The 25,052-nt window shown below is 46.5% G+C and overlaps 2 protein-coding genes and 1 long non-coding RNA gene across 4 annotated transcripts in view; 2 read left to right on the forward strand and 1 right to left on the reverse strand.

The window, feature by feature from the left end:
* Positions 1-4,755, forward strand: part of LOC126999529 (alpha-amylase 2-like) — a 10,840-nt gene extending 6,085 nt beyond the window's left edge. Inside the window, exons 4-12 of the mRNA XM_050862196.1 lie at positions 1-104; positions 228-417; positions 839-994; positions 1,297-1,384; positions 1,700-1,947; positions 2,184-2,427; positions 3,093-3,208; positions 3,568-3,723; positions 4,442-4,755. The exon at positions 1-104 is cut by the window's left edge and continues 54 nt beyond it. Coding sequence (XP_050718153.1) covers positions 1-104; positions 228-417; positions 839-994; positions 1,297-1,384; positions 1,700-1,947; positions 2,184-2,427; positions 3,093-3,208; positions 3,568-3,723; positions 4,442-4,453 — 1,314 coding nt within the window. The 3' untranslated portion in view covers positions 4,454-4,755. The remainder of the gene's footprint in view (positions 105-227; positions 418-838; positions 995-1,296; positions 1,385-1,699; positions 1,948-2,183; positions 2,428-3,092; positions 3,209-3,567; positions 3,724-4,441) is intronic.
* Positions 4,756-6,533: 1,778 nt separating this feature from the next.
* LOC126999530 (golgin subfamily A member 3-like) lies at positions 6,534-24,661 on the forward strand. Of its 2 annotated transcripts, XM_050862197.1 has the most exons (12): positions 6,534-6,667; positions 7,610-7,820; positions 9,651-9,834; positions 10,523-10,734; positions 12,628-12,784; positions 13,660-18,583; positions 19,481-19,644; positions 21,374-21,576; positions 22,319-22,597; positions 22,842-23,084; positions 23,650-23,903; positions 24,304-24,661. In XM_050862197.1, exons 2-12 carry the CDS (start codon positions 7,641-7,643, stop codon positions 24,419-24,421), a joined length of 6,918 nt encoding a protein of 2,305 aa, XP_050718154.1. In that variant the 5' UTR covers positions 6,534-6,667; positions 7,610-7,640; the 3' UTR covers positions 24,422-24,661. The 2 variants fall into 2 exon arrangements, with proteins under 2 accessions (XP_050718154.1, XP_050718155.1); XM_050862198.1 differs by lacking the exons at positions 6,534-6,667; positions 10,523-10,734 and having other exon boundaries at positions 7,679-7,820; positions 9,656-9,834.
* Positions 20,160-21,360, reverse strand: LOC126999532 (uncharacterized). The gene is made up of 3 exons (XR_007753409.1): positions 20,889-21,360; positions 20,447-20,800; positions 20,160-20,358 (listed from the first exon to the last, which is right to left on the reverse strand). It is a non-coding gene; the product is annotated as an uncharacterized LOC126999532 (long non-coding RNA).
* Positions 24,662-25,052: the final 391 nt, after the last annotated feature.

Consider the following 25,052-nt stretch of genomic DNA (forward strand, 5'->3'; position numbering starts at 1 on the left):
TGGTGGGAGCGTTACCAGCCCGTGTCCTACAACTTGGTGACCCGCTCAGGGGACGAGTCAGCCTTCCAGAACATGGTGACCAGGTGCAACAACGCGGGTGTCAGGTGAGTATATACTGAGACGGGTGGAAGGAGAATGGGAAAAATATAAAGTAAAAGGGAACGAAGGATACTAAGGATACATCTAAGGATTCTAGGGATGTAAGGACTCGTGTGTGTCTCCTACAGGATCTACGCTGACATTGTAATGAACCATATGACTGGCTGGCAACCCTCTGGCACGGGGGCGACTGGTGGTTCCTCGTTCGATGCCGGCACAGAGTCCTACCCCGCCGTGCCCTACTCCGCCTTCGACTTCAACGATGGGAATTGCAACTCGGGGTCCGGCGATATCGAGAACTACGGTGACGCGAATCAGGTGGGCGGATTATTATTATTATTATTATTATTATTATTTTTATTATTATTATTATTATTATTATTATTATTATTATTATTATTATTATTATTATTATTATTATTATTATTATTATTATTATTATTATTATTATTATTATTATTATTATTATTATTACTATTATCGTTATTGTTGTTTTTATTGTCATTCTTGTTTTTCTTATTCGTATTCTTATTTTTATTTTGTTTTTCTTCTTCTTCTTCTTCTTTTTACTCTTATTATTGTTATTATATAGACTAAAACAGAATGAAAAAAGAGACAGCAACAGCAAATAAAGGAGAAGAACAAATAGATAGAGATAATAAAAGAGAGAGAGAGAGAGAGAGAACAACCTCACAAACCCATCCCTAACAACCACTAACTTCACTAAACCCCAATTCAGGTCCGCAACTGCAAGCTCAGCGGCCTTAACGACCTCAACCAGGGAACAGACTACGTGCGGGGCAAGATTAAGGACTACTTGAACAAGCTGATCGGGTATGGCGTGGCTGGCTTCCGAGTTGACGCCTCCAAACACATGTGGCCTGGGGATATGCAGGTGTGTGTGCTCGTATGGTCCCGTCTCCGTATCTGTATATGTGTGGATAGGCAGCTGTGTAGTTCTGTGTGTAGTTATGTAAGGTGAATGTGTCTGTATGTGTTTTCTAAGGAGTATAGTCTGCGTTTACTTAATATTCAAAGGGTGTAGTTGTGTGTGTGTGTGTGTGTGTGTGTGTGTGTGTGTGTGTGTGTGTGTGTGTGTGTGTGTGTGTGTGTGTGTGTGTGTGTGTGTGTGGGTATGTTTTCCGTTATTTTTGCCGTCATGAATAACCCTTTTTTTCTCTCCCTCCACACATCCAGATCATCTTCAACAGCCTCAACGACCTGTCCACGGATTACTTCGCCGCTGGAACACGCCCCTTCGTTTTCCAGGAAGTGATTGATCTCGGTGCGTATACTTGACCCTCCAAAAAGCTATCGGCCCGTCTATTGACTCATTCTCTTTCTTTCACTCTAAAACTTAGGGTCACATTCTTGAACATTTCCGCGCCCAGGTACACACATTTGACAAGTCTTTCGTAGGAGTTTTGGCCGTTTCCAGGGGTAGTTTAATGACGCTTGTGGTAGTTTGACCCTTTCTTCTTTACCATGAACCTAAAAAATCACTCATTAAAACCATTTCCTTTTCGGCCTTTGGAAATAGCTGACGCAGAAGATGGAAGCGTCTTGGAATAGCGACCTTAAACTACTCCTTTTCATACAGGCGGAGAGGCCATTAGCAGCGATGAGTACGTGGGCATCGGACGTGTGACAGAGTTCAAGTATGGCAAGTTCCTGGGCGAGGCTTTCAGGGGCAACAACCAACTCAAGTGGCTGGTCAACTTCGGCGAGGGCTGGGGCATGCTGGACCGAGGCTACGCCCTCGTCTTCGTTGATAACCACGATAACCAGCGAGGACACGGTGCCGGCGGTGACATGATCCTGACCTTCCGTGACCCCAAACTGTACAAGGTGTGTGTGTGTATGAGGGGGGGGGGGGGCATGGAAGGGCTATGTGACACGATATTTTGAAGAACTTTTTTTTACAGCGAGGGAGACAGCTCAGGGGAAGAAAAAAAACAATAACAGAAACACGAAGGCCCACTAGACGCTTCTGCAATTAATAAAAACAAAACGAGAGGTTGAAAGAGACGTCAATTTCGGGTGGAGAGGTGTTTGATTCTCTTTCCTCTTTTCTTCCCCTACAGATGGCCAACGCCTTCATGCTCGGCTGGCCCTATGGTTACACCCGCGTCATGTCCTCCTACTACTGGGACCAAAACTGGGTGGGCGGCTCGGACCAAAACGACTGGATCGGCCCCCCTCACGACGATAGTTACAACACCCTCAGCCCCACCTTCAACGCGGACGGCAGCTGCGGCAACGGGTGGATGTGTGAGCACCGCTGGAGGCAGATCTACAACATGGTGGAGTTCAGGAATGTTGCCCACGGTACGGAAGACTATAGAGCTTGTTGAGGGTGCACGCAATGGCTCGCGTCTTGGTAGTAGTGGTTGTTTTTTGCTCATGGTACGTAGGATTATAGTGCTTGTGTTCTTTCTATATTGGTTCGTCTGGTAGTAGTAGTTGTTTTGTTTGCTCATGGTACGGAAAGATATGTTGTTTTGTGCTTGATCTTGCGTCTTGGTAGTAGTAGTTGTTTTTTTTTGCATGGTGCGGAAGACTATAGTGCTTGTTCTTGTTGGTGGGCGTCTTCTTGGTAGTAGTTGTTTTTTGCTCATGGTACGGAAGATTATAGTGCTTGTTCTTGATATTGGTTCGCGTCTTGGTAGTAGTGGTTGTTTTTTGCTCATGGTACGGAAGATTATAGTGCTTGTTCTTGATATTGGTTCGCGTCTTGGTAGTAGTGGTTGTTTTTTGCTCATGGTACGGAAGACTATAGTGCTTGTTCTTGATATTGGTTCGCGTCTTGGTAGTAGTGGTTGTTGTTTTGCTGTCATATTTCGCTGTTTGGCTGTGAGGTACTTTTGGCATGTTGAACAGACGGGGCATAGCGTCAACTTCCTCCTTCTTTGCCTGTTTCGTTTCTTAGAATAGTAATGATAATAAGAGTGATATAGTTTATTTATCTGTTTTTTTTTTTCTTTCTCCTGCAGGCACGGACATGAACGACTGGTGGGACAACGGCAATAACCAGATCGCCTTCTGCAGGGGCGACAGGGGCTTCGTCGCCATCAACAACGAGGGATATGATCTCGCGCAGACCCTCCAGGTACTACAGCGCATCGTATGGCGTTGTTATTGATTTGCGATTATCTAATACTGTGAAATGAGGATGTAAATACGCAACAGACTAAACTCTACCGCTCTTTGCCTCGTTAAAAGGAATTATTTGTTGATTTTCTTGATTTTTTTAGTGTTTAAGAGATGCGTTTCAGGTAGGAGGGTAATTCTTTCCTCTCTTTACGTATAAAATGATGAAAAAAAGACGGTTCATGTAACAGGTTAACTCAATATTCTTAGCATTTCACAGATTCACTTACCCCTTCACCAACCTCACTTGTTCTTTCATTTATATAATCATCCATTCAATCATCTATTTACTCATATGTTTATTATCCCCCTTCGTAGACCTGCTTGTCCGCGGGCACGTACTGCGACGTCATCTCCGGCTCCCTTGAGGGCGGGGCGTGCACAGGCAAGAGTGTGACGGTGGGTAGCGACGGCACTGCATACATCCAGATCGCAACCTCGGAGGACGACGGCGTGTTGGCCATCCACGCCAACGTAAGTATTTCATTACAGGAAAGGCAGTAGCTCGAGGGCAAAAATAAATGAATAAAAAAACGCACACAAACACAAAAAGCTGCTGCCACTGCTTCTATGAGGTGCTGAGGGGAAGTATGTAGTCGTATTGTTGTAATGTTTAGAAGGGAAGAATACTTTACTGTTAATGGGGATGTAGATGGGGTAGATGGGGAGGCAGTGGCCGAGTGGTTAGCGTGCGGGCGTGGTGAGCTAGCGGGCCTAGCGTGGACGAGTCCCACAAACAAGCTAATTTTTCAAGTCATCGTTGAGTGGCGGAAGATTACCCACATGCTGTCCGGATCTTTCATCAACCCTAACTTCAGCGACTCGGTCAAGAGGAGCACCGGGGGACAGCATGGGCCAAACCAGTCATACACCACGGCAGCCACTATAAATAAAATTAGCCTGCGTCACTAACGGGCTGGAGCCGTTCAGAAGGCCCCTCAAGAAAGCCTACCGGCGTCACAGGCAGCATATAAAAAAGTTACTTATTGTTGTAAGGTTTAGTTGGGAAAGAAAATTACCTGTAGATGCATGATTTAGTTGGTAGATAGAATGCACTGCTAAAGCTATTTCAAGACGCTTTCAAGGTTCCGTATTGCACATTTGACTTTTAGAATCGAGTTTTTCTTTACTTTTCGTATCAGATGTTAACGTTACTCTAATCACAACTATTTTCTTTTCTTTCTCCCAACAGTCCAAGCTGTAAACATCGACCGGTCACACGAGGTCATATAGAGCAGAGGAGAGATCAAAACACTAAGAAATGAAAAGAAAACAACCTCAAAAGAAAGATGACAAGAGTTTAACAGCAATCTAACATACAACAACAACAACAAAAACACTGGAATCTGCTGTTTTCTACTATATACTAACTCGAAACCTCTTCTCATGTTATTTTTCCCTTCCTATGGCTTTATATCCTCTGTTTTCTCCTCCTCCTCCTCCTCCTCCTCCTCCTCGTCCATCCTCACATACCAGCACCAGCACAATAAAAGAATGACCCACTTATGCCTATGTTTTATTCTGTCTTGGGGTAACTTTTTGGTCTTCTTATAATTTGAAAAAAGTTGAGAGAGACTCGAGACTTCAAGGGCCATATTACTATAGCTCTCCCTTCCATCCTAAGCCACTTATTTGAGATCACTTCGTAGTATAAGTAGTAGTAGTAGTAGTAGTAGTAGTAGTAGTAGTAGTAGTAGCAGCTGTCGAGTAATTTAAACGTGGCTGACTGTGTCCGTAGAGTTTACCGCTTCCCCGCCTACGTAGTGCCCCGCCCATAACAAAACTTAATCATGAAGGCTGTGGAAAGTAAAGACATTCTGCTGGAAATCTTGCTGAAAAAACTCCTATTGATGACATTGCTTGAACTAAACGTGGCAGGAGACTTCCCAGGACTTCATATTGCTGAACTAAATGTAGATACCATTCAGAACTCGTTGCGTATACTCCAGAAATCATATGAAAACTTGCCGTAGCGAACTGTAGTGTTGTTTTGTTACTAAATACGAGGATTTGGAGGAGAAGTGACCCCCAAATGTAGCCTTCTTTCTTACTAAACTTATTGATTATATATTATACTTATAGGTAATACTTTAAAAATTAACAATTAAAGTCGTGATCGATAGTTAAATTGTATATAAGAAGAAATAAGAAGAAATTAGAAGTAAGAATAGTGTTTTTATGTACGGAGAGAGAGAGAGAGAGAGAGAGAGAGAGAGAGAGAGAGAGAGAGAGAGAGAGAGAGAGAGAGAGAGAGAGAGAGAGAGAGAGAGATGAAACCCAAACACCTGTCAACACATTAACATTCCCAACGTAGATAAAGTGATAAAAAAACATCAGAAAATCCACAGAACTTAGATAAAAACAATTGTCACTACGCACAGTTACCAGCACAAAAATAATTCCTCACCCAACACTTATAATTTTTCTCATATCGTTCAAGACCACTTTTGGGAATAAAACGAAGCTAATAAGAATGTAAGAAGTAGTATTATGCATTTATTAAAGGTTGTTTCTTAGAGATATGCATTAGATCAGGCTGAATCAACTTTAATTATTATAGTAGAAGTGTTAATTAGTAGGAGTATTGTTATTATTAATAGGATTAGTATTATAAATAGGCCTATTAGAAGTATTAAAAGTAGTATTGAAAGTAGTATTAGTAGAAGTATTAAAGTAGTATTAGTAAAAGTATTAGTCGTAACTTATAGCAGTAGAATCATGCTTTAGAACCACCAGAATCACCTAAATAGTGAAGAAAAGGAAAGTAAGTATTTATGTATTAGAATTAAAGTAGTATTAGAAAAACTTTATAAACAGTAGAATCATGCCTTAGAACCACCAGAATCACCTTTATAATTACTGAAAGAAGGATATTAGTATTAGTATCAGTAGTAGAAACAGTAGAAGCAGTAGCAGAACCTTATAGACAGTAGATATATGCCTTAGAACACTCTGAATCACCTTTACAATTACTGAAAGAGGGATATTAGTATTAGTATCAGTAATATAAATAGTAGAAGCAGTAGTAGAACCTTATAGACAGTAGATATATGCCTTAGAACACTCTGAATCACCTTTACAATTACTGAAAGAGGGATATTAGTATTAGTATCAGTAATATAAATAGTAGAAGCAGTAGTAGAACCTTATAAACAGTAGATATATGGCTTAGAACACCGTGAATCACCTTACAACTACTGAAGGAAGAATATTAGTAAAGTAGAAGTAGTATAAGTAGTAAAAGAACATTATAGACAGTAGATATATGCCCTAGAACACCTTGAATCACCGTTAAAATTACTGAAAGAGGGTAAGGTCAGTCTCCTTGTCTGGCTACACTGTCGCCACGCAGCAGACCTCAGAAACAGCTGGACCACGATCGATTCCCTTCAAAGGCCGAAAAATGACGCTCAGAAAGGTAGGACCCATTAGATCACCTCAAAAACGTAATTAATAAGCCCTAGAGTTGCCTGTGTCATGATATTAGTGGCTGTTAAGCGTTAAAATAGAGGGAAATATGGCGAAGAGGGAGAGGCGAAGGTGTCGAGGGGTGTTTTTCTTGAGTTTTATGAGCTTATTGATGATTTTTGACCATTTTTTGACCTGTTTTTGACCTTTTTCATGATGTTTAACCTCTCTTCCTGCAGTGACCTGTGTTAGTTATGTGTGGGTGATTTTTTTATTTTCTTTGTTTGACCTTATTACGGTTGATGACCTTATTTGTGTTTTTGACCAGTTTTTGACCTTTTTCATGATGTTTAACCTCTCTTCCTGCAGTGACCTGTGTTAGTTATGTGTGGGTGATTTTTTTATTTTCTTCGTTTGACCTTACTACGGTTGATGACCTTATTTGTGTTTTTGACCAGTTTTTGACCTTTTTCATGATGGTTGACCTCTCTTCCTGCAATGACCTGTGTTAGTTATGTGTGGGTGATTTTTTTATTTTCTTTGTTTGACCTTATTACGGTTGATGACCTTATTTGTGTTTTTGACCAGTTTTTGACCTTTTTCCTGCTGTTTGACCTCACTTCCTGCAATGACCCTAAATTCAGTATAATCAGAAATATCCGTCAGTCCTCCTCTGCAGGCATAGGTTAAGTTAGTTTAGGTTACTTTCTATTTGTGCACATTTAGTATGTTTTTAGGGCATGCATATTCATCCTTTAACCTTTAGCTAAATATATGGTATTTTGAAGTGGTTGAGCTAAACTACACATTTACCTACATCTCAACAGGCTTAGGGATGTGCAGGCTAATTTCTAACCACCTATTCCTTCTTATTATAGTTTAAGGGCCATATATCGTATTTTGAGGCTGCGGAGGTAAACTACATACCCATAACAAACCCTAATATCCACAGGCCTAGGGATGCGCCTCTGCCCCTGCTAAGGATGGAGGCGGGGGTGCCAGGACAGAGCCACAAGCTGCCGCCAGACCCACACCGAGACACCTCTCTTAATAGCCGCGAGGAGCGCATCCCCCCCAGCGATCCCCTCGACTCCTCCACACACTCAAACTCCCTGGACTCGAGCGCGTTTGGCCTAGTGGTTGACGCCTGCACAGACTTCCAGGTGAGTGGGTGTGAAGGTGGAGTTTTATAGGACTGAGGGCTGTATTCTTAAATGCTTTGGAGACCAAGTACACATATCAAAAAACCCAAGCAGTTACTATAGGTCTTGACTCAGAAAATTCATATATGCTTCCTTACTAATGAGCCTTTCTACAGAACAAAGTGAGGTCATTCTTTGTTGATTTATACCATTAGGGGCTGGCTATCATATGTTTGAAGATACGCTAAACTTAACCTAACATAACCTATCAAAACCAAAATTGGCACTATAGGTCTTGACTCAGAAAATTCATATATGCTTCCTTACTAATGAGCCTTTCTACAGAACAAAGTGAGGTCATTCTTTGTTGACTTATACCATAAGGTGCTGGCTATCATATGTTTGAAGATACCCTAAACTTAACCTAACATAACCTATCAAAACCAAAACTGTCACTATAGGTCTTGACTCAGAAAATTCATATATGCTTCCTTACTAATGAGACTTTCTATACAACAAAGTGAGGTCATTCTTTGTTGATTTATACCATAAGGTGCTGGCTATCATATGTTTGAAGATACCCTAAACTTAACCTAACATAACCTCTCAAAACCAAAACAGTCACTCTAGGCCTTGACTCAGAAAATTCATACATGCTACCTTGCTAATGAGACTTTCCATACAACAAAGTGAGGTCATTCTTTGTTGATTTATACCATAAGGTGCTGGCTATCATGTGTTTGAAGATACCCTAAACTTAACCTAACATAACCTCTCAAAACCAAAACAATCACTCTAGGCCTTGACTCAGAAAATTCATACATGCTTCCTTGCTAATGAGACTTTCTATACAACAAAGTGAGGTCATTCTTTGTTGATTTATACCATAAGGTGCTGGCTATCATGTGTTTGAAGATACCCTAAGCTTAACCTAACATAACCTCTCAAAACCAAAACAATTACTCTACGCATTGACTCAGAAAATTCATACATGCTTCCTTGCTAAAGAGACTTTCTATACTTCAAAGTGAGGTCATTCTTTGTTGATTTATACCATAAGGTGCTGGCTATCATGTGTTTGAAGATACCCTAAACTTAACCTAACATAACCTATCAAAACCAAAACTGTCACTATAGGTCTTGACTCAGAAAATTCATATATGCTTCCTTACTAATGAGACTTTCTATACAACAAAGTGAGGTCATTCTTTGTTGATTTATACCATAAGGTGCTGGCTATCATATGTTTGAAGATACCCTAAACTTAACCTAACATAACCTCTCAAAACCAAAACAGTCACTCTAGGCTTGACTCAGAAAATTCATACATGCTTTCTTGCTAATGAGGCTTTCTATACAACAAAGTGAGGTCATTCTTTGTTGATTTATACCATAAGGTGCTGGCTATCATGTGTTTGAAGATACCCTAAACTTAACCTAACATAACCTATCAAAACCAAAACAGTTCTATAGGCCCTGACTCGGAAAATGCAAACATGCTTTCTTGCTAATGAGGCTTTCTATACAACAAAGTGAGGTCATTCTTTGTTGATTTATACCATAAGGTGCTGGCTATCATGTGTTTGAAGATACGCTAAACTTAACCTAACATAACCTATCAAAACCAAAACTGTCACTATGGGTCCTGACTCAGAAAATTCATATATGCTTCCTTACTAATGAGACTTTCTATACAACAAAGTGAGGTCATTCTTTGTTGATTTATACCATAAGGGGCTGGCTATTATGTGTTTGAAGATACCCTAAACTTAACCTAACCTTACCTAACAAAACTCATATATGCTTCCTTACTAATGAGACTTTCTATACCCTAATCACTTCATATTACAGAGCAGCAGCAGCGGGGACGGCAGCCACACCCCGACACCCCAGAAGTCCTACAGGCTCACCCCCACCCCCCTGAACGACACCCCTTCCTCCCCGCCCACCCTAACACCCACACCACACGGCAGCACCACATCCCTCCCGCCCAGCCCCTCGATAAACTCCAAAAGGCTTCTATATGGATTTATAGGTACGTCTAAACTGCTTTTTCTCTCGCTTTCTGCCGTTATTAGTGTGTTTTATAGTTTGCCTTGGAAGGTGTGGGCTGGGATCTGTAAATTAAAGTACATTGCTGCTCCTGATTAATTGGTTATGGGTTTACGGTTAACTAGTAATGTTTTATCCAGTTGCGTAGAAGTATTGTATATCCAAGCTATTTACAGATATAGTATTAAGATTCATTGTTAGTTAAGGAACATAGATGCTTTTGTATAGTTTTCAAGCCATATCTGAGAGTACAATACCCAGTAGTAGATTTTGTGTGTATATTCCTGAGGTGGGCAGTCTGCATGAGGGGTGGAGTGGTGTGGGGCACAGGGCTTGGCTGAGGAGGAGAGAGTGTGTGGTGTGTGTAGTGGGCCACTCATACATGCACACACTTAGCAAATACTATTACTAAATCATGAATCAATACTCGACCATTTCATCTACACTCACTGGGAGCAAATTTAACCTTCATAAATGACCACTAATGCCCACAGATATATGCTCATACACCAGATCATACTAGGCAGCAATGATTTGATAACTAAAAACATACTACTTACACTCATAAAGAATAAATCAGGCTTCTATAGGGCAGCAATAGGAAAACCATATGAAACCTAACCCTTAGAATCATTATGTTACGTCTAAGCACACTCGACATCCCCACACAGACACACACCTTGGGGCCAGCGATGGGAGCTTAGTTAGTGGAGGTTTTGCTGGTGGTGGTGGTGGTGGTGGTGGTGTGGGGCGGTCAAGTTTGGCTCTGGCCGGAGTTCATCGTTTTGGCAGTCGACTCCCCTGCGCCGGGTCACCCCACGACCTTGCTTCCTGCCCAGCCCCACCTCCCCCCACCCATGTGTGCCCCCCCACCTACAGCCAGGTAATGCCGCCCCCTTGGTTGGATGTTTGACCTTTTCTGACCTTTTTTTTCTACACCGCTCATGTTTTTTTTTTTTTTTTTTTTTTTGTGGGTGGGTGGGGGGGGTAGTTTTTCTCCTTGATATTTTTTTTCTTTTTCCATCATTTTCCTATTTTTTCCCCTATTTTTTCCTCTTATTTATTTCTTTTCCTTTTTCTGTCACATTTGTTTGCCTTTTATTTTTTCCATCACTTATTTTTTCCTTATTTTTTCCTTTGTTCGTTTTCTGTTTGTCATATTTGTGTGTCTTTTATTTTTCCACCACTTTGCTTTTCCATTATTTCTTACTTACCTGTTTTTATCCTGTTTGTTTTTTCTTTCTCATCCCGAACCTCCATCTCTCTAACTCTACACGCTTTGTTATCCGATACCACGAGTTGATCCTTTCCTCCCTGCATGCTGGTGTTGTGTTCGCTTCCTCTCTCATTCTTATATCCCTCATCTACTAGAACTTCTTATGTATGTATTATCTATTAACTAAGTCAGCATACCAGCATAGGAACCTTCACAAACCTGTATGTATATAATTTAGAGTAACAGATGTAGTTCATGAGGAGCTTCAAACCCTTATTTAGTGTATCATTAAGCATTAGTAACATTGGTTTATTAACCCGGTACCAGCGAGGATCATGTTTCTTAATGGTCCCTCTAAGCGAGAAAAATGAGAAAAAATCATCACTCACACAAACCATTTCATAATATATATCAAAGCATTTGTGATCAGTTTATGCATCATCTATTTTGGGGGGCTTATATCATGGCACAAATTTGGCCCGTCGCTGCTACACGGTAAAGCCACAAATTTGGCCCATCGCTGCTACACGGTAAAGCCACAAATTTGGCCCATCGCTGCTACACGGTAAAGCCACAAATTTGGCCCATCGCTGCTACCGGGTTAACATTAGGGTATTAAGCATATAGATTGCCATTGGGTTTTGAGTAGAAGCAAGGGACTAACAAGCACCCATGTGTATATAGATTATTGTTTGTATGCACTTCTGATACTTGGAAGAGAAGGAAGCAAGGGATATGGAAATGTTATATAAGGCGTTAGGGAAATGAAAGTAATAAGTTGTGTGTTTTGAATTCTTTGACACTCACTGTAATTCACAACTTTTGGCTGATAGGGGAGTTAAAACAAGGGAAATAAGTTGTAGCTATATTTAGGATCTCACATTCATTGCAGTTCACAGCTTTGGCTAATAGGAAAATAAGAATAGTAATGATAAGTTGTATATTTATAATCTTTTCATACTTTTGAGTGATAGGAAAATTAAAATGAAGAGTTATATGTTTAGAATCTTTTCACAGTCACAACAATTCACAACTTTTAGCCAATAGGAACATCAAAATTATAAGTTGTATGTTTAGAATCTTGTCACGCTTGCTATAATTCACAACTTCGACAATAGGAAAATCAAAATGAAGAGTTATATGTTTAGAATCATTGCACATTCACTATAATTCACAACTTTTAGCCAATAGGAACATCAAAATTATATGTTGTATGTTTAGAATCTTGTCACGCTTGCTATAATTCACAACTTCGACAATAGATAAATCAAAATAAAGAGTTATATGTTTAGAATCATTGCACATTCACTATAATTCACAACTTTTAGCCAATAGGAACATCAAAATTATAAGTTGTATGTTTAGAATCTTGTCATGCTTGCTATAATTCACAACTTCGACAATAGAAAAATTAAAATGAAGAGTTATATGGTTAGAATCTTTTCACATTCACAACAATTCACAACTTTCAGCCAATAGGAAATATCAAAATAATAAGTTGTATGTTTAAAGTCCGTTCACATTCACTTCAATTCACAACTCCTCCTCTGTCGGGATCAGAAGGGGGAACACAAGTTTAGCGGCACTGAGGGCAAGGAGCATCATCATCAGCAGCAGCAGCAGCAGCAAGGGTTATCCAGTGTTGCCAACGGTAGTGATGTCTTGAAAATTCTCTCGGAAACCTCCACGTCCCTCGCCCTCACGGAAACACTGATAGGTAAGTCCCTGGTGGAGTGCTGGTCATCTTCTTCATCTGCTTGTCAATGTGTAATTCTAGCACCTCCATGTATCAGTGTTTTAGGGCCTAGTCTGATTTTTTTATAGTATTATTCTTGATTTGCACTTCTTGGCAAAATTTAATCATGTTTTTACAGTTTAATACCTCACTTCTTTATTTGATTTGCAAGAAAGGAATCGTATCATGGAAAGCCTGATTCCTTAATGTTTTCTTTGATGTTTTATATATTGTACGTAGACTATGCATATTTTAATAATGTAAAAGGTTTAAGTAACGTTTAATGCTGACTGAGGAGTTATAAGTTTTAATGAAATTGTGTTTTAGAGCAATGACAAGCATGCAGCACACACATCAACAAAAACCCAACAGTTCTGAGGAAAGCAACACAGGTGGACAGCACATAGATGGAGGGAACACATGATACAAAGCACATTCACTACACTAACACACTCACCAGATTTTTGACATGGAAACTTAACCCTATGAACAGTGAAATGCCCACAGTAAAATGCACAGCTTATTGAAATGAAAGAACAGTGAAGATACAACGAGTTAACACAGACCTTGAACATTGAAACTGAAAACACAGCACTAATGAAGGTCACAAGCTTTGCTAAACAGTGACTTGTATGAACACAGTGAAACAAATATAATGTACAGTTAATGAGTCCACTTGAAAGACCAGTGAACAAGACTCTAGTAGTAAAAATGGCGAGCAAAAACACTGAAACTAAAATCATGAGAGTGAATAGTAAGCAATTCTCATCATTTGACCACACCAGCAACACAGACAGACTCAGCAGACATCCACACATGTAGTCACTTACTCAAGAGTCCTTTTGGTGTACCCTCAGGACCCCTCAAGCTGCCGCACATCCCCCCAGAAGTGCTGCAGAAGGTGCTGAGCAACATGGAGAGCAGGGCAGCCACAGGGACCCCACTGCCTGCTCCAGGGATCCATGGGGCAGGCGGGGCCAGGGCGGGGCACGGAGGGAGAGGGGGCCCCAGACACTCAAGACAAAGCAATGGAGGGGGAGAAGGGTGGGCAGTCAGTGACCCTGAGTCTGTGGGTGACGGGCCAAGGATTGTCGTCCATCAGGAGGGGGTCCTGAAGGGTGTTGAGTGCGGCGGTGGTGGTGAGCCTCGTGTGGTGGCGGTGGGCGGCCCTGGCGGTGGTGAGGAGGTGCGTGAGCTGCACCGCTACCCCCCGGCGGCCATCACCACCGTAGTGGAGCGCCGGTCCTACCTCGGCCTGCACCAGGTGGGGACGGAGGAGCCCCGGCCCAGAAGGCGGCGGCCGCGCCGGCAACGCACCGCCTCCCAGACCTCTGTGGCCAGCGAGTCCTCGGCCTGCACCTCAGGCTCCAGCATGGCCTCCCTGCTGGGCCACTCAGCCGCCCCCAGCAAGAGCTCCTCCAGGGGCAGCGGCATCAGCGACATCCCCGGTCCGCCCCGGCCGCTGCTGTCCTCGGCAGTGCGCCGGGCCAGACTGGCCCTGGAGGGCGGCGAGGGCCAGAGGGCGTCAGTGTCTCCGTGCCCCTCGGACTCGTCCTTGTCCAACCTGTCCACGCTGAGTGACCTGAGCGGCTACCAGGAGGAGTACCTCACCCTGCGCCGCCTGGTGAGTGACGCCACCTCCCCCGAGGACCACCACCACCACCTGGCCCGCCTGGCCGCCACCGCCGCTGCCACCACCCCTCCCAGGCAGCTGGGGCCGGGGCCGGAGGAGCTGCAGCGGGCGATGCAGGAGGCGGCCGCCCACCGTGAGGACCTGGAGATAGCTGTGCACCGGCTGTCTGTGCAGGTGCACAATGCTGTCCGTGAGAAGGAGGTGCTGCAGCAGCAGCTGGAGCTGGTGCAGACCCAGGTGGCGGAGACTGGCCAGCGGCAGTGCTTTGAGGCCCAGCGGCAGCGCGCTGCTGTGGAGGGCCGCCTGGAGACTGTGCAGCAGGAGCTGGAGGCCGCCGTGCAGCAGCGCACCCAGATGCAGGACCGCCTCTCAGCTGCTCTCGCTGAGGCCAGGGAGGCTCAGTCTGTTGCAGCACAGGCTGCCGAGGCTCAGGCCATGGCCCTGGCCAGGCTGGAAAAGTATGAGGCAGCTAACCGTGACCTGGAGGCGGAGGTGAAGGAGGCCACAGACAGGCTTGCCTGGGCCGAGGGTGAGATGGCCATGGCCAGGCAGCAGGCCGGGGAGCTGCAGGCCAAGTTTGAGGCCAAGACGCTGGCCCTGGAGCAGGCCAAGGAGGCCGAGGCAGCCCTAAGGCAGCAGGCACAGGAGGCAGCAGGCCGCCTGTCCCACCTGGAGGCCCAGCAGATATCCATGGAGAAGGCCAAGGGCCAGGCAGAGGCGGCTGCTGCCAGGGCTGCGGTGGAGGCCAGAGCAGCCACAGCAGAAGCCGCCAGGCAGCAGGAGCAGCTGCAGCGGGCAGAGGAGGCACGTGTGGCCCTGCAGCGGGAGGTGTTGGAGGCCAGGTCGGCCCTGGCCAGGATGCAGGCTGAGAAGGAGGCGGCGGAGAGCAGGGTGGAGAGCCTGGCCAGCGAGGTGGAGGAGGGCCGGGCCAGGGCGGTACGGGAGAAGAGCCTGCTGGTGAGCCACCTGGAGGCCCTGCAGGCTGACATGGCCGAGCGTGAGGCCCTGCTGGCCAGGGTGCAGCAGGACCAGTCAGCGGGCAGCCAGCTGGCCCAGGAGCGGCAGCAGCGCCTGGAGGAGGACCGCCAGCGCATGCAGCGGCTGCGCCTGGACCTGGCCGAGGCCGAGCGGCGGCTGGCCGATGCTCGGGAGGATCTGCAGCAGCGCGGGACACTGCTGGGCCGCCGTGAGGCCCAGCTGAAGGAGGCCAAGGGAGAGGCAGCGGTGGTGCAGGAGGAGCTGAGGGAGCGGGACGGCCGCATCGACGCCCTGGAGCAGCGGGTGAAGGAGGCGGACAAGGCTGCCGCAGCCCTCAGGCAGGAGCTGGCGGCTGGCCAGACCACCATGGCGGGCCTGCAGGAGGACAACAGCAGGCTGGCGGCAGCCCTGGAGGCGGCCGGCCACGAGAAGGCCGAGGTGGACGCCGCCATCCTGAAGGTGCGGGAGGACATGAGCCGCCTCACCTCCACCGTGTACCGAATGCGCCACGACCTGGCCGCCAAGGACCGCTGCATAGACCAGGCGGCCAGGGAGGCCGAGGAGGCCATGCGGGCCAAGGCGGCCTTGGAGGAGAGGCTGGCAGCCCTGCAGGACCAGGCGCACCACGAGGAGGAGAAGGCCGGGCTGAGGGGCCAGCTGGAGGGGCTGAGGGAGGAGCTGCGGGCGGCCAAGGAGGCACACGCCGTCCTGGACGCCCAGCTGGCTGCGGCCCAGGCCTCCTGCAGGTCCCTGGAGGCCGAGAAGAAGACGCTGGTGGAGACGAGCCGCCTGCAGGAGCAGCAGATCCAGAACCTGGAGGGGGGCGCCGAGAGCTGCCGGGAGGTGATCCTGAAGAAGGAGGAGGAGCTGCACCGGGCCAGGGAGCAGCACACCAGCCTGGAGGGAGAGTACCAGGCCCTGCGCACCAACTGGGAGGCCCTCAAGGGGGAGAACCTGTCCCTGCGGCAGGAGGCGGAGGCCTTCGCCGAGCACGAGGCGGCCCAGCGGCGGGAGCAGGGCGACCTCAAGGACAGCATTCAGAAGGAGCGCAAACTGAAGCAGAGCATGGAGGCCAAGGTGGAGGCCCTGGCCAGGGACCACCGGGCACAGCTGGAGGAGGCCCAGAAGACCCACCAAGACCTGCTGGCCCGCCTGGACCAGGCCCAGCAGGAGGCCGGGCACAGCAGGGAGGAGGCTGTGCAGAGGTTGGGCCAGCTGGAGGAGGAGCTGAGGGCTGCTGTGAGGGAGAAGGAGGGGCTGCAGGTGGCCCTGCAGGACTTGAAGAAGGTTGCTGAGGCACAGCTGACCAGCCTTGAGGGACAGACCCTGGCTACCCAGACCCTGGAGGCAAGGATAGAGGCTCTGGAGGAGGAGAAGGAGGGCCTGAGGGCAGCCCTCAGCTCCAAGGCAGGGCAGCTGTCAGGCCTGGCAGGGCAGCACAGGCAGCAGGAGGCAGCAGCGGAAAGGCTGGCCAAGGAGAAGGAGCGCCTGGCCACACAGCTGAAGGCCGCCCTGGACGAGAACACCCTCCTCAAGAAGGCACAGAAGGCGGCAGACTCCCTGGCCATCAACAACAACAACAACAATAATAACATCAATGCTGGTGGGAGGAAGGCACCCAAGAGCCTGGAGATCCTGCAGAAAGAAGTGTCAACACTCTCCCAGAGGCTGGAGGAGTCAGGCAGGCAGAGGGAGGCCATGCAGGGGGCCCTCAAGGCTGCCAGGAAGGAGAACATCCTCTCCAGGGCCCGAGGGAAGGAGCTGGAGACCCTGAAGAGGCGGTGTGCCCAGCTGGAGACAAGCGTCAACCAGCAAAGAAAAGCTGACGGCCTGGCAGCCAAGTGTGGCCAGCTGGAGGCACAGCTGGAGGCCAGGCAGCAGGAGAACAGCTCCCTCACTGCCTGCCTCAAGGAGAGACAGACCAGCCTGGAGCAGGAACAGGAACACAATGCATCTCTCACTGCTGCCTTAAGGGAGAAAGATGCGACCCTCAGCCTCCTCCAGAACACAGCACGCAGGGAGGAGGAGCTGCAGGGGAGGGTGGCGGCCCTTGACGCATCACTGCAGGAGGCTCACCAGACCACATCAGCCCTCCAGGAAAGACTTCAGGCTTCCGAGGAGGAGCGTAGCATGTGGGCGGCCAAATATGAGAGCCTGAGGGACAGCATTCCTGAGAGGGACGTCAGCACCCAGCCTGCCGTCCAGCTGCTACCGCTCCCCCACCAGCAGGCCTTCATCACCACACAGGAGGCCAGGCAGTACTCCAGTGCTCCCTTGGCCTACCCTCTCAGCCCCCAGGAGTCTTTATCATACCCCAGCTGTACCCAGGAAGCTGTACCGTACCCCAGAACCACCCCAGAGTACCCACCACACCCCAACTCTACCTGCAATGCCCTCACTCAACCCAGCAGCAGCCACAAGCCTCAAATGAGTTCCAGCAATGCCCAGAAAGTTAACCAGGATCATAGAGCAAGTGTTACCACCACTCAGGAGACTCACACTCACTCTAGTAGCACCCAGAAGTCCCCAGGCTACCCAACGACTGCCCTGGAGACTCAAGCACACTCCAGCAATGTCCAGGAACACATACCCAGGCCTAACACAGCCTTGACTTCCTCTAAGAGTACCCAGAGTGAGGTGGCAGGTCCCTCACATATCACCCAAACCAAGGGACCTCAGACCACCACGAAGCACCCAGAGAGGACCAGTGCCACAGAGAAACAGGGGATGGAGGAGGTGCCTAGAGAGCAGGGTGATGGCACTGAGGAAACAGATCCGAACCTACAGAACCAGAACGTTTCCTCCACCAAAACCCAAGGAAACCAGGGGAGTCAGGAGGACAAAACGGAGAGTGGGGTCAGCGATAGAGAGAATCAGACCCCAGACAAGAAGGATCTGAAGAGCGAAATGCAGAAAATCACTAGTTTGGAGCGTTTAGTGAGTCTGAGGGAGAACGAACTGCAGGAGGAGAAGGAGAAAGCGGCGACGGCGACCAACGAATTCCGAGAGAAACAGCGACGTTACGAATCAAATGTGCGACTGTTGACGAGGAAATTGAAGGAACACATGAAGGGGAGGAAGGCGGCGGAGAAGGAGGTGACGAATCAGGCGGAGGAGAGCCAGAGGATGCTGAACGACGAACGGCAGAGATACGAGACGCTGAGAGCCAGGTGAGGGAGCTTGAGGATAAACGTAATGATAGAGATTGTTGATAAGAAGTTAGTAATTATTTGAGCTTATGGATTTTATTGATGCTTGAGAATATAAGGAAATAAAAGTGAGGATGAAAGTCAGTAATTTGTTGAGCTTATTGATTTTATTGATGCTAGAAAGAGTAGAAGGAATAGAAATGATAAATGTGATGATAAGAATTGATGATAAAAAGTTAGTAATTATTTGAGCTTATGGATTTTATTGACGCTAGAGAATATAAGGAAATAAAAGTGAGGATGAAAGTCAGTAATTTGTTGAGCTTATTTATTTTATTGATGCTAGAAAGAGTAGAAGGAATAGAAATGATAAATGTGATGATAAGAATTGTTGATAAAAAGTTAGTAATTATTTGAGCTTATGGATTTTATTGACACTAGAGAATATAAGGAAATAAAAGTGAGGATGAAAGTCAGTAATTTGTTGAGCTTATTTATTTTATTGATGGTTGAGAGAATAGAAGGAATAGAATTAATGTTAGTGAGTCTCTCTAATTTATTGAAATATGTCTTTTATTGATGCTAAAGAATAACTGACGATGAATTTTGTGAACTGTGTAGTGTATTTTTGTTTTGTTTTGTTTTGTTTTGTTTTGTGGCAAGAATATCACTTCACCTCCTCCTCTAAAACTTGAATTTCTTGAACGACATATTTCATCGGTGCTACAGAACAACTTATGATAATTTCTTTAACTATATAATCTATTGTTTCGTCTTGAGTTTATGATGACAATAGTACTTTAACTCCTCTCCTTCCCACCTTCCCTTGAATATATTGAACTACGTATTTTGTTGATGCTAGAGCAATTCACGATAATTTTTTTAACCGTATAATCTATTGTCTCTTTCGTGTCTCAGGTGCCTGGAGTTGGAGGGTGTGAGGGAGGGGCTGGAGGGGCAGGTGAAGGCTGTGGAGGGGGAGGTGACGGACGTAAGGGCTGCTCTGTCGCATTCCCAGGAGGAGTGTCGCACCCACCACTCCTCCATCCTGCGCCTGCAAAGGGAGGTCGGCAGGCTGCAAGGTGGGTAGCTGTGGCCCTGCGTGTTTATGCCATGTAATGATTTTTTTTTGTTTACTATTCAGGACTTGGAGAGGCGGATTGATGTCTTTGGCAATAAATGTCTATGAAGAATCGTGGGATATCGCTGTAATGACTTTGTGTCAAACCGACGACTGCTCCGTTATACTGATTTGACATATATTACCTGCATAGTCAGTCAACATCAACTCTGGCTATACGGGGATGTGGCATGTTACCCAGAAGCTCCATGATACTGATTCTAACATATATTACCTGTATAGTCAGTCAACATCAACTCTGGCTATACAGGGATGTGGCATGTTACCCAGAAGCTCCATGATACTGATTCTAACATATATTACCTGTATAGTCAGTCAACATCAACTCTGGCTATACAGGGATGTGGCATGTTACCCAGAAGCTCCATGATACTGACTCAACATATATTACCTGTATAGTCAGTCATCATCAACTCTGGCTATACAGGGATGTGGCATGTTACCCAGAAGCTCCATGATACTGACTCAACATATATTACCTGCATAGTCAGTCATCATCAACTCTGGCTATACAGGGTTGTGGCATGTTACCCAGAAGCTCCATGATACTGATTCAACATATATTACCTGTATAGTCAGTCAACATCAACTCTGGCTATACGGGGATGTGGCATGTTACCCAGAAGCTCCATGATACTGATTCAACATATATTACCTGTATAGTCAGTCATCATCAACTCTGGCTATACAGGGATGTGGCATGTTACCCAGAAGCTCCATGATACTGACTCAACATATATTACCTGCATAGTCAGTCAACATCAACTCTGGCTATACAGGGATGTGGCATGTTACCCAGAAGCTCCATGATACTGATTCAACATATATTACCTGCATAGTCAGTCAACATCAACTCTGGCTATACAGGGATGTGGCATGTTACCCAGAAGCTCCATGATACTGATTCTAACATATATTACCTGCATAGTCAGTCAACATCAACTCTGGCTATACGGGGATGTGGCATGTTACCCAGAAGCTCCATGATACTGATTCAGCATATATTACCTGTATAGTCAGTCAACATCAACTCTGGCTATACGGGGATGTGGCATGTTACCCAGAAGCTCCATGATACTGATTCTAACATATATTACCTGCATAGTCAGTCAACATCAACTCTGGCTATACAGGGATGTGGCATGTTACACAGAAGCTCCATGATACTGACTCAACATATATTACCTGCATAGTCAGTCAACATCAACTCTGGCTATACGGGGATGTGGCATGTTACCTTGATGCTGACCCTACTCATTGGGTAGTACCAGAGACAATATTGAGTGGTGGGGGCCAAGGGGATGCCCACAGAGTTCATGGGTTGAGGAAGTTGATAGATCCTGCCAGAAGGTGCTCAGGATAGGAAGGGGGCCTGCATGGAGACTTGCCTGGATGGACCCCCAGTCTTGGTGTCGTAGGGTGGGTGAGGCGACGTGCCCCCCGGTGTATGTCCCTGTTGATCGATTAACTGATTGATTGTTAAGAAGATGGACTGCTATGTTATCAAGGTTTGGTAGATAGAAAGTTAAAAGGTTTACTAACAATATTTATACATCTTTCACACACCAGTTACATTTCATAGTTACCCTTTGAGACATTCATTAGGAGTAGTTTTATTCTTCCAATTTTAGTTACAACTCCCACAAAAACTAAAGTCTTCACGTCACCAGAAATCTGCAAGGCTGCCGATGGTTTACGAGCAGCAGTGTCCGGCCTGGAGGGGAAGCTGGAGGAGAGGGAGAAGCATTATTCAGCCTTGGAGCGAGACCTTGAGGCAGCGAAGGAGGAGGCCAAGGGGAGGAGAGAGCAGTGTGCCTCCCTTTCCTCCACACTTGAGCAGCTGAAGGGAGAGAAGGAGAAGCTGGAGAGAGAGGTAGGTGGAGAAGGTTGAGTGCCAGAGACAATTGACAGACTGATATATAGGGAGAAGGACAGACAAGGAAGGGTTGCAGGATGAGGATGTGTCCCTTGATTCTGAGTAGTAGCAGTCTCACTCTGTTAACCTTCCTTCCCCTTCCTTACCCAGCCTTCCTCCTTCCTCTTCCCTACCTAACCTTTCCATTGCCTCAAGAAACCTCTCGTAACACATTTGAAAGCCCCTAATAAATTCAGTGACTATATAATGAGGCTGAGTGAAGAGAGAGACACATTCCCTGATATCTCCATGCCTTAACCCCCTTTCAGCTTGGTGACATCTCAAGAAACCCTTCATTAGACACTTGATGGAGCCTAGCCATTCAATGCAGGGACAGTATAGCAACAGACAGTGCAGGAGAGACTTATTCCCTCATACCTCCGTGCCTTAACCCCCTATCAGCTTGGTGACATCTCAAGAAACCCTTCATTAGACACTTGATGGAGCCTAGCCATTCAATGCAGGGACAGTATGACATCTCAAGAAACCCTTCATTTAGACTTTTATAGAGCCCCCTTCATTCAATGCAGGGATGGGAGAGACTTACTCCTTAACCCCCTATCAGCTTGGTGACATCTCAAGAAACCCTTCATTAGACACTTGATAGAGCCTCGCCATTCAATGCAGGGATGGTATAGCAACAGACAGTTCAAGAGAGAGACTTATTCCCTTATACCTTATACCTCAATCCCCCTTTCAGCTCAGTGACGTCTCAGGGAAACTTCACAACACTGAGCAGAACCTAAAAACACAGCAAGAAGCGAACAAGTGTCTCGAGGATGACGCCACTCGGTTCAAGGGGGAGAGAGACGACCTGACCCAGCGCTTGAGTGTGTCCAGCGCCAAGGGTGACCAGCTGGCCCTTGAGGTGCGCCGCCTGGAGGAGCAGAGGCAGGGTGAGGCGGGCCAGCTGGAGGCAAGGACGAGGCAGCTGGAGGAGGCACAGAAGAAGGTGTCCGCCCTGGAGCATCAGTTGAAGGTTGGTTGTTGTCTTGGTTGTCAATGTACGATTCTAATAATTTTTTTCTTCCCTTTGTTAAACCCATCCAGCCTCCATTTGCAACTTTGAATCATGCATCAACTACACATCTACCCAATTTATCCCTTCTTCCACTACCTTATATATACGCCAGCTCCTTAATAATGCCATTGTACAAATTTTATTCAGATGATGCGGAAAAAAAAACGTCCACTCGTAAACAATAACGCACGATCTCCCTCAGATGCTTCATGGAGACCTGGAGGTGCGCCGGGAAGAGGTGAGGCAGGCGAGGGAGCAGCAGGCGGCCCGGGAGAGGTGTCACGGTGAGAGGGTCGCCCAGCTGGAGGAACGTCTTGGAGTAGCACGTCGGGAGGCTGAGTCCCTTGTGTCGCAGCTAAGCCAGGCCAAGCAGGAGAGAGTCAGCTACCAGGGCCAGGCCACGGAGCTCAGGACGGCACTTCACACGGCACTGGCACAGCTTAAGGTGAGGAGGAGGAGGAAAAGAAGAGGTATAGAGAGTGATAGAAGGGAGGTAGAAGATGTAATACTAGGGGTAAGGTGTGAGGAAGGGGTGTTAAGGTTAGCTATAAGGGGGAGGAGGAGGAAGAGGAGGAGGTATATGAAAGAAGAAGTATAGAGAATGGTAGAAAGGAGGGAGATGTGATGATAGGGGGAAGGTATAAGGAAGGGCTGTTAAGGAAGTAAGCAATAAGGAGGAGGTGTGTGAAAGAAGAAGTATAGAGAATGGTAGGAAGGAGGGAGATATGATGATAGGGGGAAGGTAAGCAATAAGGAGAAGGTGTGTGAAAGAAGAGTGAGAAGAGAGTGTAGAGAGAAGCAGAATGGAGGAAGATGTAACAGTAGGAGAAAGGTGCGAGGAAGGGCTGTCAAGGAGGTATGCCATTAGGAGGAGGAGGAGGTGAAGGTGAAGGTTCAAGGAGAGCATGAAAACAGTGGAAGTCATTAAAGGAAGAGGGAAAAGGGAAGAGTTATCACTACATAGTCACTGGTGCAGAGTCCCGGGCTACAGTTACGCACTTCCTTTGCAGAGCCACGAGTCAGAGAGGGAGGCAAGGGCAGCACAGGCACAGACCCTGACCTCCGAGGTGGACGTCATCCCCTCCCCACGGCCCCTCGACATCGCCAGCCTCACACAGCTCATTGAGAAGACCTCCCTCACCCCCCAGCCCACCCCTCCGCCCCTCACCAGCCTGGAGTCCTGCCTTTCCTCGCTGAAGGCAGAGGTACAGCAGCTGCAGTCGCGCCTTAAGGACTCTGGCCCACAGGAAGGAGATCTGAAGGGGTGAGTGGCAGGAGACTGTTGATTGTTATGTCAGGTGGTGAGGTTGTTCTTTTCTTGTGATGAATTGATGAGATAGACGAAACTTGTGGCCTTTCTTGAATTGCAACCCTTGACCCGTCCATTGCGACTGGCATGGATTTCGCCTTCACTGGTAGCCTGGTAACACATACTCCCAGGTCTTTCTCTGCCTCTGTGGTGGGTAGTGGAGTGCTTCCCATGTGGTATTGGTGTGCTGGATATCCCCTCCCAAGGTGCAGGACTTTACATTTTTCTTCATTCAATTGTAGCTGCCACTTTTTGGTCCATTCCTGTAGCTTGGTGATGTCTTCTTGTAAGAAATCCACAGTCAGGGGGTTAAACATGAATTCATTAAGTCACTACATAGTATCCACATTTGCAGGCTTACTGTGGAGGGCAGAGGAACCCCAAATGGATCTGCCGCACCAGTGACAGCAATTTATGAGGACACTGGCAACAACAGCAGCAGCGCCAACAACAGCAGCAGCGGCAAGATGTAACAGGTATTATGACAGTCAAGTGGTGGCAGAGCTGTGTTGCCTTGCCATGACACTGTGAGCACCAACCCCCAGAGCAGCTCCAGGCACACACACACACATCATGTCTTTCCCACACCTCAGAGACTACTGTTAACCTCCCCATGACTCTGTTGATTCACTTTAAGGTCAGTGAGACTTGCAAGCAATGTACAGGTCCATCACTCAATGACTTCTTCTTCATTTTAAGGACAGAGCTTAAAACACATGTTCTGTACTTCTCATTCCTCACAGATCCATTTTTAACTTTCCCAGTATACTTTTGCTCCCTTGAAGGACAGTGGCCAGTCATTTCCTCTGTTATATGTACAATTCAGTCGTGATTTTGAGGATAATGCGTCATCTTGGTTACTGTGCTATTGTAAGTCATTCTGTTGCTGTTCCTGTTGACGTCCACTGAGTTGTGTGTGTGAGTGACAGAGGCGTTGATATGTCCTGCCCTGAACCCACAGCTGAGTGACCTGATGGTGTTTTGCTCTTTGGTTCTAAGATGATATTTTGATGATGCTAATTTGTGCTAACCAAGGCAGAGCTTCATACAGCTTTATTACACTCTATTTTGCTAACTGTACTAGTCCTTGGAAAATAATAGTGC

This window comes from Eriocheir sinensis, chromosome 16 (genome assembly GCF_024679095.1).
Source record: "Eriocheir sinensis breed Jianghai 21 chromosome 16, ASM2467909v1, whole genome shotgun sequence".
NCBI classification, from domain to species: Eukaryota; Metazoa; Arthropoda; class Malacostraca; order Decapoda; family Varunidae; genus Eriocheir; species Eriocheir sinensis.